The sequence below is a fragment of the Candoia aspera genome, chromosome 2 (genome assembly GCF_035149785.1).
Source record: "Candoia aspera isolate rCanAsp1 chromosome 2, rCanAsp1.hap2, whole genome shotgun sequence".
Taxonomy (NCBI): domain Eukaryota; kingdom Metazoa; phylum Chordata; class Lepidosauria; order Squamata; family Boidae; genus Candoia; species Candoia aspera.
Window position 1 is genome coordinate 47,479,178 of NC_086154.1, and position 20,639 is coordinate 47,499,816.

At 38.0% G+C, this 20,639-nt stretch overlaps 2 protein-coding genes across 3 annotated transcripts in view; one reads left to right on the forward strand and one right to left on the reverse strand.

Annotated features, from left to right (window-relative positions):
- Positions 1 to 80: 80 nt before the first annotated feature.
- Positions 81 to 15,325, forward strand: ASB14 (ankyrin repeat and SOCS box containing 14). Its single transcript, XM_063296428.1, has 10 exons — positions 81 to 137; positions 1,044 to 1,183; positions 3,220 to 3,286; positions 3,511 to 3,631; positions 3,719 to 3,877; positions 6,711 to 6,956; positions 8,196 to 8,367; positions 9,215 to 9,758; positions 10,103 to 10,256; positions 14,985 to 15,325. The coding sequence occupies exons 4-10, from the start codon at positions 3,526 to 3,528 to the stop codon at positions 15,161 to 15,163; spliced, it is 1,560 nt and encodes a 519-aa protein (XP_063152498.1). The 5' UTR covers positions 81 to 137; positions 1,044 to 1,183; positions 3,220 to 3,286; positions 3,511 to 3,525; the 3' UTR covers positions 15,164 to 15,325.
- Positions 15,326 to 16,527: 1,202 nt separating this feature from the next.
- APPL1 (adaptor protein, phosphotyrosine interacting with PH domain and leucine zipper 1) overlaps positions 16,528 to 20,639 on the reverse strand; it is a 42,843-nt gene continuing 38,731 nt past the window's right edge. For both annotated transcript variants that reach the window (XM_063291762.1, XM_063291761.1), the window contains one exon: positions 16,528 to 19,773. In XM_063291762.1, coding sequence (XP_063147832.1) covers positions 19,624 to 19,773 — 150 coding nt within the window. In that variant the 3' untranslated portion in view covers positions 16,528 to 19,623. The remainder of the gene's footprint in view (positions 19,774 to 20,639) is intronic.

A 20,639-nucleotide genomic window follows, 5' to 3' on the forward strand; every position in this document is an offset into this window, starting at 1 on the left:
TCAGATATTTATAGTGAGTTATTAATGGATGTGAATGATGCAACAAGCACAGGATCATTTTTCAATATATCAAACATCACATTTGGTTTTGACACTTGCTTAGAGCGAGCAGTCTATGTTTCAGATGTGGGAGAAAGGTGAGGAAAATGTGTGTTATTTTAAAAAGTCAGTTCTCCCAAAGCTTAACTTTCTAAGCTATTTCTAAATAATAAAAGTTAAATGTTGGCATTTCTGGAATGTTGTTTTTTACTATTCCAGGGGTAACACAAATGTGTGTGCGTATTAGCATGCTTTACTTGTTTTATGTATTAGCATTCTTGAGAGAAAAACATTTCCTGTGACTTATAAACTTTGCTTAGTAGTTTAAACACTTTTTCAATATTTATGTATTTATTTTTGTGTAAGCCATTTTTAATGTACAATGGAGAACGTTTCCTGAACAGTAAGAGACTATTAAATCAAATGCTAGTGATTTTTACAAGGAAACATCTGCAATACAGATGATATTCCTTTTTTATTAATAAATAAAATCCACATTTTCTGTATCTCTTTCCATTCAGTCAGAACAGGTTCAGTCTGAATTGTTGCTGTTTAATATACATGACCTAGCACATTCTTTACATGCACAGCAGATATGAGCAGAGGGAGGGAAGGCATTGCAAAAGAGATCAGTAGGAACATGTTGAGCTTGGTGGGGGCAGGGGCAGTAAAGTTAGGAGAATGAAGCCTAAGGAAGAACTGAGCCCTCCAATTCTGGGTTCCTTGGCACAGGGCAGGTACTCGGTAACAAGAGCAAGAAACAAGTCAAATTGATAATCTGATCATGTTTAGTGTGAACCAGAAGGTCTTGGTGTCTGTCAAGCTAATGCTCAGAAAGAGATGGGGATAGACCAATTAAGAATACTTTGCTTTTGTTTCTTAGCAAATGTAATACAAAGGATTTGTTTATCATTACATATTTCTATATCTATAGCTACTTCTATTTCTAGAAGATTCAAGATATTAAGACAACTTTTGACCCCCACCTCATTTTGTAATTTAAGATATGTGGTTTTAACCTGCATGATACTACAAAAATGTATGAAGATGATGTTGAGGATGACATCCCTATACAGCTTGTCATTCAGCAAAGCCTGCAGGACATACCCAGGAGCAAGACAGTGACCACAGCAAAGAATGACAGGTGTGCACTGCCTTCGCTGTATTGTCCCTAGCCTCTGTTAGGATGTTTCTTGGAACCGAATCTGTATAACGTTTAAAGGTCAATTCCATAGAATGCTGTGAACTGTTCACAGAGTATTGTTACATGCATGGGATTTCTGTATTTTGTATGTTTATGTGATAATTGTTATATCTTTAGGAGAGAGGCATATTTTTACTTGTAAATGTGACTAGTATCCATTTAATATGAAAAATTACAAAAAAAATTAGATTGACCTGTATAAATAATCTTAGTACCTATTTTATTGTTAATTATAATATGTTTTTAACTTTGTATGTTCTGTTTTTATTTTTAATGTTTTATTAAAACAAAATATTGATCTTTAGCTACCTCCCTCTAAAGAAGGGTAGGCAGCAGTTTTGCAGTTGAGGATACACTTCCTACTTTGGTGGCTAAGATCTATGTGACCAATGACAATGGGGTGATTGATGATCTCATCAGAGGTTCTTGATTCTTAGTTTGTAGGAAAAAATACCAAAAATTGTGCCACACCTGTTATTGGGCAGCCGGGCACCAAGGTTTGGCAGATTGACCTCTGGTGGCTCAGGGAACTTAAAAAAAAAAAAAACACCAGGCAAAGGGGAGGACATCATGAACTGCCTGTTGCCTATATCTGCTCTACGGGGCTATTTTATTAGTTGAGTAGACAGAGTTACTAAGTGGATTTTCCTAAGCATTACCATATTTAATTATGGTACAGTGAGGGAAGGATAGACTCCCCCCCACTTTTCAAATAATAATTTCCATCCTCCAGGCCCCAACCCCTTATTCCAGAATATTGTAAACTCTTAATGGATAGAAAAGGCCAATTTCCTGCCTATGCCATTCTCCCACAATGATAAATTACTGTGACTTACCTGCCTTCAGGAATTCATAAGCCCTGGAACTGGAGGACATGACTTCTTCTTGGCCTTTGAGTAGCATTCCAAAAGCCAGGATGCAGAGCCAAATCAAAAATAACATTAGATTTCATCTTCTTTATATTTCATTAAAATGAAATACGGTTAATAGGATTACTCTCCATATTTAACAATTTCCTCCTTTTGTTACACTAAAAATAACAGTTTGGTGCAAACCTTTGGAAATCCTTTGGGAGCTGTTCCTGAGACTTTTAGGGGCAAACAGGAATTAGTAATATTGTATGAGAAATTAGCAATTATTCCATTCAATGAGAGAAAAAGAGTTCAGAGAATGGCACATTTGTTTCAACGGGATCAAGGCCTAAAGTACAGAGAGTAGTACTCTAAATTCAATGGGATAAAGGCATGGAGTTGAGAGAATGGCAGGGGGGAACAGGGAAAGTTAAACTAAGTGATTTACTTATATAGTTTTTAGCTTCAGAAAGCAGAAAGAGAAACATATGAGCTCTTGCTGAAACAAACAAAAAGGCAGAATTTGGCAGGCTTCTTGTTACAACAAAAATTGACAAGCTGTAGCTTTTACATGCACACACACACACACGTGCTAAAGGGGAACACCTTCAAACTGGGGTCCTTTTCCCAACTAGATGTACCTGCAAGAATCCTAGTGCTTAAGGGTTTCAGATGTGACTGAAGGGAATTGTTCCCCACAATCAGGGATTTTGAACTTTTGGCTTGACCATAGCATACAGGTTGCACAAACCTTGAGCCAAATTGTGGGTACAGCCTAGAAGAAGAAGAACAAATCGCATTAATAGGTCTCACTGAACTTCCAGATTAATGGTTATCAGCATGTGAGGCAGATACAAGTATCTTAAGGATTAAAAAAACAAAGCAGTAGTAAGTGGCATTATTTTGGTGGTGGTTTAAAATGCAGGTAAATATCAAGACATGTCAATTCAAAGCAAAGCAAACTATTCTAAATTCCAGAATACCCCAGGATCTTTCTCCCAAGTATATAGGATCTGGTTTTTCCTGCTTGAAATATCAGTAATTAAATATGCAAATTAATATGATACTTTAATCAGTATTTGTGGCTTATTTGAATTATCTAACACTACTGTATTCTGTTTGCAGCTTTTGTTTTGCAACAAGTCCAGATTACAGAAAAATCATCACTGCCATTCGGACAGTTAAGTAATAGGTTCAGTATTCTTGGGAATTACTCAAAGCACACAAATGATCTCAATTAATTGATCTCAGCACTCACATGCTGAGAAATCAAAAGTAGCACCTGCATGTGTGAACCAGCCCTTTATTATTTTAACAAGGGTTTGTTACTTACTACTAAACTCAAAAACAGAGTTATCTTTGGCTCCAAAGAGCATAAATTGTAGATCTTTCATACCTACAACAGGTGATGAAGAGTCTTTATTCAAGTTGATGAGGAATGGATCTGCTTTTCAGGAAGTAGACTCCCAGGGCTGGCTTCCTCTTCATGAAGCAGCAGTACAACCAAACAAGAATATTCTAGAAATAACTTTGAAAGGTAACCCCTCTATGAGCACTGTGTGTGATTCTCATCGATTTTACATAATAACTTAGGAATTCAAACAAAACCCTCTCTCTCTTTCAGCTTCTCCTCCCATTGTGTGGCAACAGACCAACCTGAAAGGCGAAACTCCTCTGTTTCTAGCTGTGGACAAATGTCTTGTGAAAAATGTCCAATTTCTGCTAGCCAATGGGTTTAACCCAGATATTAAGAATGAAGAAGGAGATTCTGCTTTAATTATTGGTAAACCAAATTATATTGTTTATCTGGAAATATTTAAACATTCCCGGTTATAAAATAAAAATAGCTTGTATTGTTTGAAAGTGGTATTTCATGCAAAATTTTAGGATACAGTTGCCTATTTCTGTGCTATTCCGGTGGCAAGAATCAATTTCCATTTTTATCCATTCCTTTCACTTGCTACTTCCACCCCCATATTTATTTAGTTCTTAGACTGAGAGAGGAAAAATTGGAGTCTAGCTCATGCTTTGAAAGAAAACACTTATACCTGAGAGGCAGATTCTCATATATTCTGTTCCCCTGATCCCATTTTTCCATTTTCTTTGAAATTTTGTACCATGACTCTGTTGTTACAGTCATATAAAAATATAATGTACATCATTACTTTCCCTCCAAAACCTCCTCCAATCTTTGGATACACACCTGGCACGATTCCAGATGACCACAAGGCACATGACAAAAACTGCACCCACCTCCCAGGGGATAATGCAGTGTTGTGACTTCTCCTCCAGGGCTGCGTGGACAGTTTTAGTATGAAAGGGGGTGGTCCTTTAGCAATTTTCCTATGACTTCCTTCCCTCCAGCCATTCTGTGATCTCACAGGATAGGAGAACTAGTAGATAAAAAACAGCTTCCTGTCCCCCAACCCCACTTGTGATTTGTCCAAGCCTGGGAATCTGGCTGGGCTGGCAGGGAGAATCGCAAGAGATGGCTTTTTGGATTAATGGAAGAGCTTTGACACTCCTACCTAAGAATGGCCCTAGAATACAGTCTGTGTGTGTGTGTGTGTGTGTAGTAGCCTCAGGAAGCCAAGGAAATGTCCCCACCTGTTAATCTTAACAGTGAAACAAGACACCACAGATGGTCCAAATGGTAAGATATATCTTAGTAGAAGGTGGGAAACATCACTTTAAAATTGAAACAGGAAAAGATGAAAGTAGGCTGCCTGTCAGTGGCTGAGGAGGTAAGTTGAAGTCAATGTCATCCATTTATGTCTTCTCAAAACAGTTTAGCAAGGCATCTTCCTGCTACAATGAGTAGGAAAATCCCCGATTTTAGTGGCATACTACTACTACTTCTTGTTTCTATATGAAATTTTAATTATGTTTTTCATTTAAATGTCTTCGCTGCCATTTGTTGACAGAAAAAATAGATGCCATCTATCATATCACATCCATATACAAGAATTGATTTAATTATTAAAATTTAAAAACTTGTCTTAGTTTGCTTGTATCTCTACCATAGTGTTACACAGAGAGTCATAATATTATAAAACACCTCCAATGCTGCTATTTGTTATATATCCAGAGACTCAGGGAAAGAAAATCAGAGTATATAATTTGTTATTGTTCACATTTTGAACTAAAAGCTTCACTTTCTCATATACACATACTCACACACACACACACACCCTATCCAGCTCAAATTATAGCTGGCCGGTCTAGGTTTGAGTTCTAGAAGAATCCCGTATATGTTTATAACTTCCAGCATGGTTTGGGACTTTTCTCATTCTTCCTCATACTCTTTTTTTCTCCACCTGAGTACCATTACCCAGTTCACATGGAACCAGCTGATGTTTTGAGAACCATCCTTTGTTGAGTCTTCTTGGAGGTGTTTATTGTTCCACATGTTTCATAACAGAAATCTCCCAGAATCTTCTGCCTTTATGGCCTGCACTGAGTGGGCCTCCTGCTCCATCTTTATATATCTCCATTCATACCTTCAAAGAAATATTTGTAATACAAATGACTACAAATCAACATCTATGATAATAACATAGTAACTACTAACAATATGATCACAGCTGGATTGCAGTGCAGTTATTTTCTCTGGGGTAGGTGCTATGTTTCTAAACCAAATAGGATCTCTAATGTTCTCATTAGGTAAAGGTAAAGGTTTCCCTTGAGATTGTCCAGTCGTGTCCGACTCTAGGGGGCGGTGCTCATCTCCGTTTCAAAGCCGAAGAGCCGGCGTTTGTCCGCAGACAGTTCCGTGGTCATGTGGCCGGCATGACTACACGGAACGCCATTACCTGCCTGCTGAAGCGGTACCAATTAATCTACTCACATTTGCATGTTTTCGAACTGCTAGGTTGGCAGGAGCTGGGACTAGCAACGGGAGCTCGCCCCGTCAGGTGGATTCGAACCGCCAACTTTCCGATCAGCAAACTCAGCAGCTCAGTGGTTTAACCTGCAAAGCCACCGTGTCCCTTTTTAATGTTCTCATTAAATTCCATTTATTTTGAATGGGCTTTGCTTCCTACTACAAAAGGCTTTCCCTGTGGCTTTCTTGGTAAGAAACCAGGGCCTGCAACAGAAAATTTTGATAGCCTCTGCAAATTATCTGAAAGCTCAGCAATTTAATAATGCAAGGATGGGAAACTTGTGGTCCTCCTGATGAAATTGGACTACAACCCCCATCATTTCTCAATATTGCTAATGCTGGCTAGACTTCATGGGATCTTGTCCATCCCTATTATGTCCCTATTTTATGACACCAGAATGTCCAGTTGATGAGTCTGTCCTGTTTTGCTGGGACCCAAACATGTTGCTCCTCTACTTGAGAAGGTATTTTCTGCTTAGTCATGCATGATCCAAAAAACACAAATTCACTAAATGTGAATGGAGAGTTCTGTAGAACGTTTTTCTTTTCTTAAAACTGAAGAACAGATTTATTTTAAAGTTTAGCACCTCATTTTGCTATGTGACCCTTTTAGCTGTTTACAAACAGCATTTGAGGCTGCTAAACAAAGGTTTAGCCTAATATGCTCAATGGAGATTGAATGAATGAAATGAAATTTTCAAATATTGCTCTTTCATATTTTAATATTTTACAGCGGTTAAACATGAATCACATGAAATTGCTTCCTTATTGATACAATTTGGTGCCAATGTCAATCTACAGTGTATCAGCAAAAGGACAGCTTTACATGAGGCAGCCAGATTAGGCTTGAAAGACATAGTGGAACTACTGATTTGGTCAAAAGCAGATCCAGATCCACGGAGTTCATATGGGCTCACCCCTCTAGCACTGGCAGCACAGAATGGGCATACAGAAATTCTGGAAATCCTACTACGTAAAGGTGAGGTGTTCTGTATCATCTCTTGAATATTAAATGTGCACGAATTTGGAGTAGGAGGGTAGTTGCAAAATTCATCCCAGGCTGCACATCTTGATGGTTAATCCAGGATCTGAGTGGCTGAAACTGCCTTCTATAAAATGCACAAAATATATTAATGATGGTAAATAGCTGGTCCAAGTGTATCTAGATATGTTTTCTCCATTGATTGTGGGGATGCTCAGATGAAAATAGTCACTCTTTGCAAGTCAGGCATCATTTTCTGATAGTCCATACCTAGTCAGGGGCAGCTGTTGGTTGTACTGTAGACACGGTCAACATTTTTAAAACATCACTAGCTGAATACAGTTGTGATAATTCCAGTGCTTGAGGCAATGGGATGGCCTGGGTTGTCTGATTTGTGTATTTTGAGAACTAAGTAGAAGATGCCTGGTTGGGGCTCCTGGGGTGTGTCCATGCAGATATGGTCCTGTATGTCTTTAGGAAATTACTTCATTAGAATACATAGTTCTCTGATATATTGTTGTGGAATCTGAGGAAAGAAGCTGGAAGAATGTGGTGCTGGAGTGTTGCTTCTCAGCTTGTTTGATCCACCTTATTCATGAGGACAACTGACCCTCCTTTGTCAGCTTGTTTGATTATGATGTCATGGCACACACATGGCTCCTCAGTATGCCAACATCTTCATAGCTGACCTAGAACACTCACTTAACTCTCACTCCTGAATCCCCTCTTTTACTTGAGATTCATTAATGACATTTTCATCATCTGGACTTATGAAAACAAATCTCTCATCATATTCCATCATGATTTCAACAACTTCCACCCCACCATCAACCTCAGTCTAGACCTATCGTCAGCCTCATGGGGCAAACCAGATAGGAATCACGACCAGATGAACCAATTTTACTTTATTGTAAAGTTACATTGACAGAATCTTGCAAGTATGAAAGTACAATTCTCCCCCCATCTTCATTACAGCCCAAGAAATGAGGGAGGGTCCCTTCTGTGCCTCTTGCCCCACCCACTATCCAGCTGCGGGCTATGCTCTCTCTTACCTAACCATTCCCTTGGCAGCATCTCTTCACCCAGCCGCCCAAGGTCTTTCCCCCATACCATTACACCTATCTACAGAACAAGTTCGCTTCCTTGATAACAACTAAAACTACACAATATAGGAGTGTATAAACACCACATTATCTTTGACTGATTATGAAAAGCTTGCTGCTGTTTCCACAATAGGTGCCAACGTCCTTTCCCAAGCATCTGATTCTGCATCTATATTATTTGAAGCTGCTGGAGGAGGAAACCCAGATTCCATCTCTCTCCTACTAGAATATGGAGCTGATGCCAATGTGCCAAAGCAGTCTGGTCATCTTCCTATCCATAGAGCTGCTTACAGAGGTCATTTCTTGTGAGTTAGAACATACTGACTCAATTTATGGAACTGGGGGCAGAGGGGAAGTCATAGAGTCTACGTTATGGTTTGTCATATCTCTGATGAGAGAAACATCAGAGATATTTTGTCGAGTCCTGAGTTATTAGATAGAAAAGAGATTAAGGCTCCTTCATCTTCAAAAACTGTGTAGAAGAAACCTCTAGCTTGTTATGCACATTTCAGCTGCTGACATTCTCTTTTCTGCACATCTGTGAAAGGAAGTCTGTTCTCTTCTGCATCTCACTGTCCTAGTCAGACCCTCCTTATGCACTGTCCTGTGACACAAACTATTGGCAGAAGTTAGGCCGACTGATAGATTTTTGTATATTAACCTGGAAGGTTGATATCATTACAAGTAACATAACATTCTTTATGTTTTATGTGTTGTTCCCATGTATGGATATTCTGCTGGTATAGAACCATCAACACTTCCAGAGCTAAGCTAGTGAACACAGAAGAATATAGACTTGAGTGGATGTGATTGACACCATTCTGTTCTTTTTGGACTACCCTTACTGTAGCACCTTAAGGAACTACTACTTCTTTTTAAAGTTACCTGCATTACTTAGCTTGCTTATGTCTTTCTCCCTTTCTTCTATCATTTTATTTTTTGCAGTTTTCATTTAGCAATTTTCCTCACGTGTCTTTTCATGTACATTTTACTCAATGGCTAAAATGTTGATGGTTGGTGGCAACTCTTCACTTACAGAAGCTTACAACTCTTGCCTCTTTATTGGTGATCTCATTGCCTCCACTGTCAGGAGGTATTACCGTGTGTTTCAAGGTTTTTTTTAAGAATGTTTGTCTTTATCTTATTGCCTAGGGCTTTACAGATTTTGATTCCAGTCACAGATCTCAGTGCCATAAAGGAGAGTGGAATCAGCCCACTTCACTCAGCAGCAGCAGGAGGACATTCTCAGTGTCTTGAATTTCTACTCATATCTGGTTTTGATACCAATTTTATGTTGCATCGAAGAATTCAGAAAGGCTACGACGATGAGAGGAAGTCAGCACTATATTTTGCTGTCTCTAATGGGGATATTGATTCAGCTCATTTGCTCCTGGATGCTGGAGCCCTACCAAATCAAGACCCTGTTAACTGCCTCCAGGTGGCCTTGAGAATGGGTAACTATGAACTCATCAGTCTCCTCCTTCGCTATGGAGCCAATGTGAATTACTTTTCTAGAGTCAATACGACACATTTTCCATCAGCTCTACAGTACACACTTAAAGATGAAGTCCTGTTAAGGATGTTGCTGAATTACGGATACAATGTTTCCCGCTGCTTTGATTGTCCTCATGGAGACAGCACCCATTCCCAGTACTTATTTGAGGGGTGGACCTCAACTGTTATCAAAGACACAATGGTAAGTTCTTACTGGGGGAGATTAACCCTTCCTTTATACTGTATGATGATTAGCTCCTATAAAAGCTCTCAATGTAAGGGAGGGTGGGGTTTGCCTCCAGTTGGTTTTCAAAACTGAAAATGATAATCAAAATCTTTAAAAATACCTTGAGCAGAAACGCTCCATCAAATAAATGGCAAGTGTTTGGTTATACCGAAGGTTTCTGCTTGGCATTTTTGCAAAATTGTATTAGATATACGGCTAGTTTGCTTTGTTTTGCTGCTGATTTACTCCAGGACACATCATGCAGTTTATAATATAAGGTATTAAATTCCGTGTTCTTGTGTTCTTGTTTTCTCTCTCAGTTCTGTGAAGTGATTACACTATCATGGTTAAGGCACCTGTCTGGGAAGGTAGTGCGAGTGATGCTAGATTATGTAGATCATATTAGAATATGCTCTAAACTTCAAGATACTCTTCGAGAACAAAAACTGTGGCCAGAAATCAATGCAATTTTGAGTAAGTGTCAAGTAAAGTTACCAGCAGACATTATAAAATGTAAAGATGACTGACACAGTGGGCTATAATTTTCAAATTGATTGATTGATTATGTGCCGTCAAGTTATTTTCAACTCCTAGTGATCACATACATAGATTTTCTCCATGACAATCTGTCCCTGGCCTGGTCTTTCAAGTCTCCCAACATTGCACCCATTGCCACTGTAACTGAGTCCACCCACCTTGCATAATTTTCAAATTAGCAGCTGTATTATTGGAAAAGCAATTTTTACTACCATACACAAATAGAATATAATTCAATAGGTTTCATTTTGGTAAATATAATTTAAAACAATTTGAATTATTTAAGGAATACTTTATATGTAATATTTTGACAGTCAATCTCTCCCTATTACAAAATATGACTAGATTTTTTGTACTTCACTTGAAGCAAAGATCAAATGAGTGTAAGATACTAATGCACAGCATAAATCTTTACACAGAGCAATCTCTCTAATTTTGCTAGTACTTTCTTCTATGCCTCAGCATCGAAAGTTCATGTTTTTATATCTTCTAGATTTATTTTTCCTCATATAATTTTATTATTGCAATTACTACAGTTAAACAGTTTAAAACTTACTGAATTGAAGAAAGAACATGTTGAACACAAATAGCATCCTATGGGAGAAGAAGAAAAGATCCCATTCTGTATGTATTATAACATACCAGTTAGACTGGTATCCAGATTCTGGATGTAGGATTTTCAGTCTAAGTACTTGTTGCAGGAGCTGATATCCTGCTTTATTCCAAGGGTCTCCCTTAATTGTTCAGCATAGTTGCAATGTCAAAACTCAACTACTCTGGGCAACTCACAATAACCAATCAAATAAATTATAATAAAATCAATAAAAGATCAAGATAAAAAATGAGTGCAATGAAGCAAGGGGGCTCAATCTCCCTTGCCAAAGGCCTGCATGAAGATCTTCTAAACAACAGCAAAGTGGGGGTCAGAATCCATGTCAGAGTGAATCTGAGCAACTTTATCCATCAGATAGCCTGAATAATCCTCACAGTGGATTAGATGTTCTGAGTGGCCCTCCCTACCCAATAGGGATTGGGTTAATAATCTGAACAGCAAGATAATGTGATCATTCCCTTCTCATGGTTCCCACTACCTCTATCTCTTCATTCACCTATTCCTTATGAGTTAGATGTAGGAGATCTTCTACTTTTCAACCTTCTGAAAGCTACCATTATTACTGTTTCTCTGCCCTGAAAGTTCTGTAATGTGGTCTAGGAGATATTATCCAAATCTTAGCCTGGCTTGGTGTTTTATAGCACATTCCCAGAATTACTTTGTTGTTCCCCCTTCTTGTGTTCTTTCGGAAGTGCTTCCACTCATGCTTCAATTGATCTCAATACATCTCTGTACTGCCTTCACATATAATGCAATTCTTATTACCCCTTTGTCTGAACTATTCCTTTTCAAAATGTTATCCCCTTCAGTCCATGTATTCCGTCATGAATTTGATCACAGAAGACTTCAGTAATGCTTACTAAATCATATCTGCCTGCTGCATTAAGCTTCTAATTCTTCCTCATGTTCTGTGCATTTGTATGGATACTACAGTCCTTGTCTTATTTTCTCCTGTATTTATGTGCTCATGATTGGTCGCCTCGATATCCTGCATACCATCTACTCAGTCCCAGTTCCAGTCCCTTGCATCACACTCTTTTCTAGAGTCTTTTCTTTCTCTTCCACAGGATTTGGTTTAAAGATTTCCAGATAGGTCTGCAAAGTGCCTTCCTAATACATTCTTCTCAGTTCTTGTGAGATGCTGCCCAATTCTTGCCAGGAGTCCCTCATCTCAGAAACCTCTCCCATGATCAAAGAATGCATTGTCAAAGTTCCTATTCATTCGCTGCCTACAACTGGGGTTTCATGCAGTAGATTTTTGTGTTAGAAATCCTGACATTCTCTTTTTTTTTAAATAAGCACTTTATTCAATTTCAATATGCATAGTTGAAATACAATATAACAAATATAGAGAAACAAGAAAAGATAGCTAAAGAACAAAGAAGAGACTATAAAAGTGAAGAAATGAAAGATGATTTCCGATTTCTCCAATACATATACAGTTGTAATTGAAATTATTCAACCTCCATTGCAAATCAGGTTGATTGTCAAAATGTTCAGACTTTCAGCTGTTTGCAATGAACAAATGGAACAAAAGCAATTGAAATAGCTCGACACAATGAATGCTTCAAGTGGTGTCCCCAAAGTCAACTGAAAATGCAGCTTATAATGACTTCTCCAGTCTCAAAATTATTCAACCCCTTCATGGCAAGCATCTTCAGTACTTAGTAGAGCATCCTTTTTCTGTTATGACCTGCTGCAAACGAGATGCATAGCCAGACACCAGCTTCTGGCAGTGTTCCTGAGGAATCTTAGCCCATTCTTCATGAGCAATGGCCTCCAGTTCAGTAATATTCTTGGGTTTGTGTGCTGCAACCGCCTTCTTGAAATCCCACCAGAGATTTTCCATGGGGTTCAAGTCAGGTGACTGTGATGGCCACTGTAGAATCTTCCAGGACTTCTTCTGCAACCAAGCCTTAGTGGAATTTGAGGTATACTTCGGATCATTGTTGGAAGGTCCAATTATGCCCAAGCTTCAGCTTCCTTACAGATGGCATGATGTTTTCTCCTAGGATTTCCTGATACTTCAATGAATCCATCTTGCTGTCCACACGCTGCAGGTTTCCAGTACCAGAGGATGCAAAGCAGCCCCAGAGCATCACTGAGCCACCACCATCCTTAACTGTAGGCAGAGTGTTCTTTTCAGCATATGCTTCATTCTTCTTCCTCCAGACATACCGCTGATCCATCAGGCCAAAAAGTTCCAGTTTTGTTTCATCGCTCCACAGAACAGAATCCCAAAACTTCTATGGCTTATTTATATGATTTTGAGCATATTGGAGCCAACTTTTCTTGTGCTTTTGGGTCAATAGTGGTGTACGTTTTGGAGTTCTGGCATGGAAACCTTCTGTGTTTAGTATGCACCTTACTGTGCTCACTGAAACCTCAGTGCCTGTTGCCACCAAGTCTTGCCGCAGGTCTTTTGCAGTCACTCGAGGGTTTCTCTCCACCTGCCTTCTCAGAAATCTGGTTGCAGCCACTGACAGCTTCCTTTTTCTGCCCTGTCCAGGTAGTGTAACCACTGTTCTTTTAACTTTTAACTTGCGAACTATGCTTTCAACAGTGCCTCTAGGAACATTCAGTGCCTTCGCTATCTCTTTGTATCCTGTTCCTTGTTTGTGAAGGGCAATGATCTCTTCTCTTACCTTTTTGGACCATTCTTTTGACTTAGCCATACTGTATTTCAGTTTCTTTATCAAATATTCTGCAGTATTGAGAGGATCCTGTAGTATCAAAATTAAATCATCAGCAGAAGCCCTCAGTTTAATAAACTCTTGTTTGATCTTTAGGCCCTTTATTTGTTCATCCCTTTTAATGTCTCTATTGAACACTTCCAGTACCAAAATAAAGAGCAAAGGGGATAGAGGGAAATCCTGACATTCTCAAAGTAGATTTGTATTTTTATATAGTTTATTGTAACGTAGGGTTCACTAAGTGTATGGAGTAAGGAAGTTGACCTTCATAAAAGATACGTAGGATCCATTGCCTAGGCAAAAGGAGCTGAAGCATTTTTTAAGTCCACAAGACAATATTCAGACGCCACTCAGTCAGGTGCCTCCCTAATTCACTTAAATATGAGGAGGAGGAAGACCAGGTACAGGTACAAAACAATCAGACTTGCAAGATCCTGTTGTTATACCCAATCTCAATAAAAGTAGTTTTAGCCTACTTGTGGAGTTGATTTCCTGGTATGATCTACCTAGTGGGGCTGAAACCAATATATTCCAACCTGAGAGCCATTTAGTATCATCAGTATTTTCAATCTAACTTGAAGTAAAATCAAAGTAGCTCTCACAAGCCTGAAATAACTATGCCCTACTAGATTAATTGGGTGTACTTATGAAAGTTATTTTAGGATTGAGGTTATCCTTTATGTAGGAGAACCTGCAGCCCACATGTAGCCTCCACAATACCTCAAGTACATTGAATATTAGCAGCAAAATGGTGCTAATTCTGGTGGTTTTCTTCTTTAAATGGTACTCCCCTCATCCAGTAATTATGTGCAGCTTTCAAAATTTAGAGGAATTTAAAAGGTGAGAATGAAAGTAGTTTACCGGCCACTCTTATTCTCACCTTAAAATATTGAGGAAAAACACACCAAAAACATTCACCACCCCACTCCAGTTGCATCACTTGATCCTATGGCACTCCAGAGTTAGCCTCTCAACCCTTGAATATTGTCCAACCTGCCTTAAAAGAACAGATTCTTATTCTGATGAGTAACAAAATATTTAACATTTTCTATTAGCGTAGAAGATGCATTATTTCAAAAATAATCATGATTTTTCAGTTACTTTGCAAGTTCATCGTATCCTAAAGGTTGAGAAGGTTGCCTCTTATTAAACTTCATTATAAGGCATTTTTTTTTTTTTTTCCTTTTGGACGACTAGGTGGCAAAGGCAGAATTGTATAAAGCCTTGCTCAGATGTCATTGTAGCTGGTCTGTGATTTTACACTAGACCCACGCATTCTCCTTTCCCCGACTATTCATTTCAGGATGAAACTTCAGAGTGGACATTTCATATTATATAGATGTATTATTTTATTTTCAGCAAACACTCGCCCTTTGCAACATCTTTGCCGTCTGAGAATCCGAAAATGCTTAGGACGTTTACGTCTGCGCTGTCCTGTCTTCTTGACATTTCTGCCATTGCCAAACCGTTTGAAAGAGTACATACTCTATAAGGAGTATGATCTCTATGGACAAGGAAACCTAACAGGAATCTACTAAATGAAATGCATAAAAGTGCAGTTGGAGGATATCCTAGGTATAAAGGAACAGGATAAAAATATAAAAGCATGTTTAAAAATAGAATTCTAGCTATTGAATGAGTAACTCTGCTTGTTTGATGAACAGTTAATGCAATGAAACTTTATCATGCCACAATCTAAGTTTAGCTATCAAATTTACGTGATTTATGTCATTTGCATAGATATCATGTGAACCATCTGTTATTTTGAAATGTCTAATATCACCCAAATGTAACTTCTGTAATTTGTCTAACACTTAAATGATGTAATTTGGGAGCTGATGCCACTGCCCCAAACCCTGTGCTTCAATTCAATAGACACCTCCCCAACTGGTCTGGGAAAAAGGGGTTTCTCTGTAATGCAGATCCTACTGGTGGGGGTGCTTCTCCTTGCAACCCTCCATATGCTCACAAAATCCACTGCAGTGTTCTTCAACCTTAGCTGTAGATGTTGAAAGCAGATGTAAAAAAAGAAAAAAGAAAAAAAATCATGGTACATTGGCAGGAGTTAAATAAAATATGCCCTTTGCTCATAGGTGCCCACATTGTACTGAAATAACTGCATGCCGTTTTAGCACATAACACATTTTTCTAGTACAAACAAGGCATTAACTATACTGCATAATCTATTCTTGACTTTTTCTTTACAAATACTGTTGAACATTCCCTTTAGAGGGAAAACATAGCACGTGTGGGGGTGTTAACTAGCACAGGAAAAATTGGCAAATGCATCATGAATGTCTCTTGGTTCTACATTTGTAGTTTTAAGTTTTTGTGCATCTCTTAAAAATTATATTTAACTTTTTAAATTTAACCTTCAAAGTGAAGTTGGATCTTGGATTATACGTTATATATTCAAAGAGTTCTCTTGATAGCCTTGCGGCACACATCCTTAAGATGACAATTTAAAGTCCTATAACGTGCCTTTTTTATTCCAACAGATATACTACAACTTCAAGAACAAAATACCAATCTGTTTTACAACTTTTCCCAAGAGGCTTTCTTTAAAAAGCAGTGTTGTAAATGGAGTATGTATTTCTAAAATAGTTAGGGTCTTGCCACGTACCTTTACAACCGCATAGGTGTAATGAAAATTGTATAACTTTGTCTTGTGTATTGCCTACACTCTCTCTCTTGTATATATATTTAGAGTGGAACTATTTGAGATAAAAAACTAGCACAAAGACAAATCTTTTGAAATCTTTTGAAATATTATTCTTATAACAGCAATATGGCTTCACCTTCTTTAAGAAACTGCAACCACCAATTAATCAAAATATATGGCTTAACTTTCACATAACATGCATTCTTCTTCTGTATTCTAGTCAAATAAAGACAGGACACCAACTGTTAATTTTGCTTTATTAAGTACAATAAATGATTCTCTATTTTATGGATATTCTTCCATTACTGACAAATTTAAAATACATTTCACAAAGGTATTTTGAAAGTTTTCAATATATGATGTGCTTTGGAGAACAAAAGCTGATAGAATATTTACATAAATATTGTAGAAAAGCATCCTCTAAAATTAACTGGACTTCGCTGAAGTCTTTCCCAAATTGTTTTATTAGTATCTCAATTTTACTTTGCAATTGACAATATCAAGCAGACAATCACTGAATATTAATACAAATATTAAGAGAAATTAAGTTTTAATTAGACTTTCAATTTAAAAAATCAGTCACTGGAACAAGACTAAACCATTACTTCCTGATCAATTCACTCTATTATAAAAGCCACCCAAATTTATTGTACAAACTTCTTGGCTTGTTTACAAATCTCATTAAGGAACATCATTTTCTCAAAGTTGCATGATGGATTAGTCCTATATCATGTCATGATCTCTGATAGCCTAATAATGTCCATGCATCAATTAGAAAAACATTTCCCTGTGCCCAACTCAACTTCCCCATGAGTGTGAAGGGCCCTACGATGCAGGATGGCTACAGGGGAGGCAAAAGTCTTGTGCAAGCAGAAGTGTGCTTGGTTAGCACGTTTTGTAGAAAGTTGTTTCATTTACAGATGAAAACAAAACAAACAACAGGATAGTAATTTTGTTGATATCACAAATAACAATCCTGATTTTTTAAAATCAAAATCAACCCTATACAATTAATTGAATGCCTCTGGCTTACAATACATGCAAAATACATTTCTATAGCTCATCAGAGATGAACATCTTATCCAAAGAAATATAGCAATCTTAATTCCAATTTTGTCCTCAGAAATGTGATTCAGTACAGAAGGCAACTTAGAAAGCACACTTGTCAAGCAAAAGTACACAACTGCAGAGGTCATTTGTGCCTTGACTGCATAATCATATACTTGTTTATGCAAAAGCAAATCCCACTCAGTTCAATGGGGCTTACCTTCTTAAGAATGAGAACAGAATTGCCAACTCCAAGGTCTAATTTAAGAAAACAGTTTCTTTAACATCCCAGAATCCTCCCACCTGAACATAATTTCTACGTAGGAAAGCAAAAACATATTGCTTGCTATACAATGTAAAGTGTGACATGAGTGATTTTCACACCAGCAATAAACCAATCAGGCAGTTAAATCATACTTTTTTTTTTCTACTCCGAGAACATTTCCACTAGAAAATCTAATGTGAGAACTACGGCTAATAAATACAATCCACACAAATTGGATTTTGCAAGTAACTGTAGATGGGTACATTCTAACTCCAGAGTTAAGATATACTGAGCACTTGCCTGTGAACAGTTTTATAATAAAGGTCATTTGGTATTATTCACATTATGATACATCTTTACAGAGAAATATATATATACACAAACACGGAGAACAGGTCAAAGCTGCTGAAGATTAGCCTGAAGCATAACAAGCTATCAGTTGAAGTGAACTGGTGATTTTAACTTTAGATTTATGATTTCATAATATTATGTGGCTTAACACAGCTGTAAACTGTGGTGTAACCATTACAACAGATATTGCCAAATTGAGTGAGGTGACCCAAAATATAATAAATTGAATATGTGATTTCCATTTCTGCAATTCTATATTCAAGTTAAAACATAAGGCTTTCAAAAAATAGGAGTCTGCTCAATGGGCAATTGCAGCTCCTTTTATTTCTTGGATCTCCGTGTCTTCAACTCCCTTGCAATTAGGAACGAAGAACAAACACCCCCAATTGATCTCAAAAGATTTCCCAGCACACGCTAATTGGCTTTTAACAGTTTTCCTTCCACAGATCTCTGATCTGCCTCCAATTTCCGCTTGCATATTTTCACTATAAAAGAGGACGAACTTATTCACCTTGTTTTGTATCTACAGTACTCACATACTGGAATGAAAAATCACTGCATGCTTTGTACATTACATTTGACACGACTCAGTAAACCGAAGCAATCAGAATTACAAGTACCTGTCTAATTTTTCTCAGATTCAGCAAATACGTGCAATTTGTATGTATTTCTATTATATGTGGATTTGTTCAACAAGAAGTTCTGCAAAATGAATTTAGGTTAAATGACTACAGATGTTAAAAAAAATTATCTGACAGTTTTTCCATGCAAATAATTCTGTCACCAACATAATCTCAAACGTCTGCTAATGAGAAGATACTTTCAAAACTTGATTCAAATGGCCATGACAGTTCTGTTAGAAGTCTATGCCTATTATTCTCATTTAGATATTTAGAAGTCAATTTGTATAATGTCACCAATATACACAGTGCACTGACACTCCAAACTAGTTTCCAGTGTTTGGTTGAATGTCTTTTGCCACCCTCCACAAAAATATACGGAGGAGAAGCCAAGATCATGACCAGCCAGTACAATTTCAAGTAAAATGATATTCTCATATTTTGTCTAAAAATAGTATTGCAGTGTCACTGGTTTCCTTGAACTCACACACTCTTGCCCCAGCACTTTACTATCAAAAGCATTAACTAAATATTATCAGGCTGCTGCCATCACTGACCCCAGCCATTTCTAGGAATCAAAACTGGGTTTTTGTTCAGAGGCTTAGGGCACTTTGAGGACTAATATGACTCCATTTTTATCAGATCAAACGTTAGTATTTAAAAGCAGAACAAGACTCTTTATTTTACCACAGCAGACTAAAACAATTAACCTCTCTGAAAACTGAGAAAAGAAACTGAACATAAAGATTTTCTACCTATTTCTTAAGCTTAACAGTTACACAAATGTCTTCCTTGCTAAGTCACCAGAAGAGCTAGGGAAGTGGAGTAAGCTCTGTACTACCCAAATCTGCTATAGCCATGAACGTTTCACGTTTCTTTATAGTATGAGAAAAAAAAATCCGTATTTACATTGAGCAGTTTAAGAAAGCTCAACCTTAATGAGTGAGAATACGGAGTTCCACCTAATAAAAGAAATCCTCCACCTTTGTTTCTTATGGGATTTAGAATTTATCATCTCAAACAAGAGGTTCAAAGGCTTGCACTGAAGTTGCTTCATGCGTCAGATTCTTGCTTCTTCTTTCCATCTTCACCCAAATCACTGTCTTCTGATGGGCTATTGCTAAGAACTACAAACTGTCCTTCACCAACACTCTGGTTGGATCGACTAGAAGCAGCAATTAATCGACTTTGCTCCTCCAAATCCTGAAAAAAAAAATTAACATTTACTGATTCATGTATAAGCCACCTGAATATTATTTTAAATAGTAAATAATAAAACATTATCATTATTGCCAACCATTTACTATGGCCAGTAAGCCACACACTACAGTTAGTCCTCTTTAGCGACCACAATTGGAACTGGCAACTCCGTCACTAAGCAGGGAATCACATGACCACGGCTATGCTTTCCTTTTCTCCACTTCCCTGCCCTTTGGAATGCTCACCCCTATACTGGGATAATTATCAAGAAGAAAATTAATGTTTTGTATTTACATACATTGGAGAGGAAGGGATTACAAAAGAGTAAACAGGCCCACAATGGGGAATATACATTGAAAGCAATGTGTTGTGCCAGCCAGCTGTGAGAGTGCTATGCAAACAACCTGGTGTATTCCCCACTGTGAGCCTGCTTACTCTTTTGTAATCCCTTCCTCTCCAATCTCTCCATCTGAGGGTGGGGAAAATGGGTCAGACACAGGACAGATTACCTACAGAAATCACTTGTTTTTTTTCCTCTTCACAGGCACTCCATGCTCTCTTTCCCCAGCCTCCCTGAGTTTGTGTGCACCCAACATGCTATTTCCCCAGACTTCCTGAGTTCACGCTGCACTGCAGCACCCCCTCCACCAACTTGTGCTTGGCCTGCACTGGGCTCCCAGGACCTCCCCCATCCCCTGCGGCTCCCCAAGGACTACCTGTACTGAGATCTTGGATGCCCAAATAGCACTCATTCATCAGCCTGGACACAGAGCTCTGTATAGGGCTATACATCAGTCATTCAGGGTAGCAATGTTCAGGAATAAAATCTTGTGAAGAGTATGATTCAGGCCAAGCAGTACTTCTGGTAC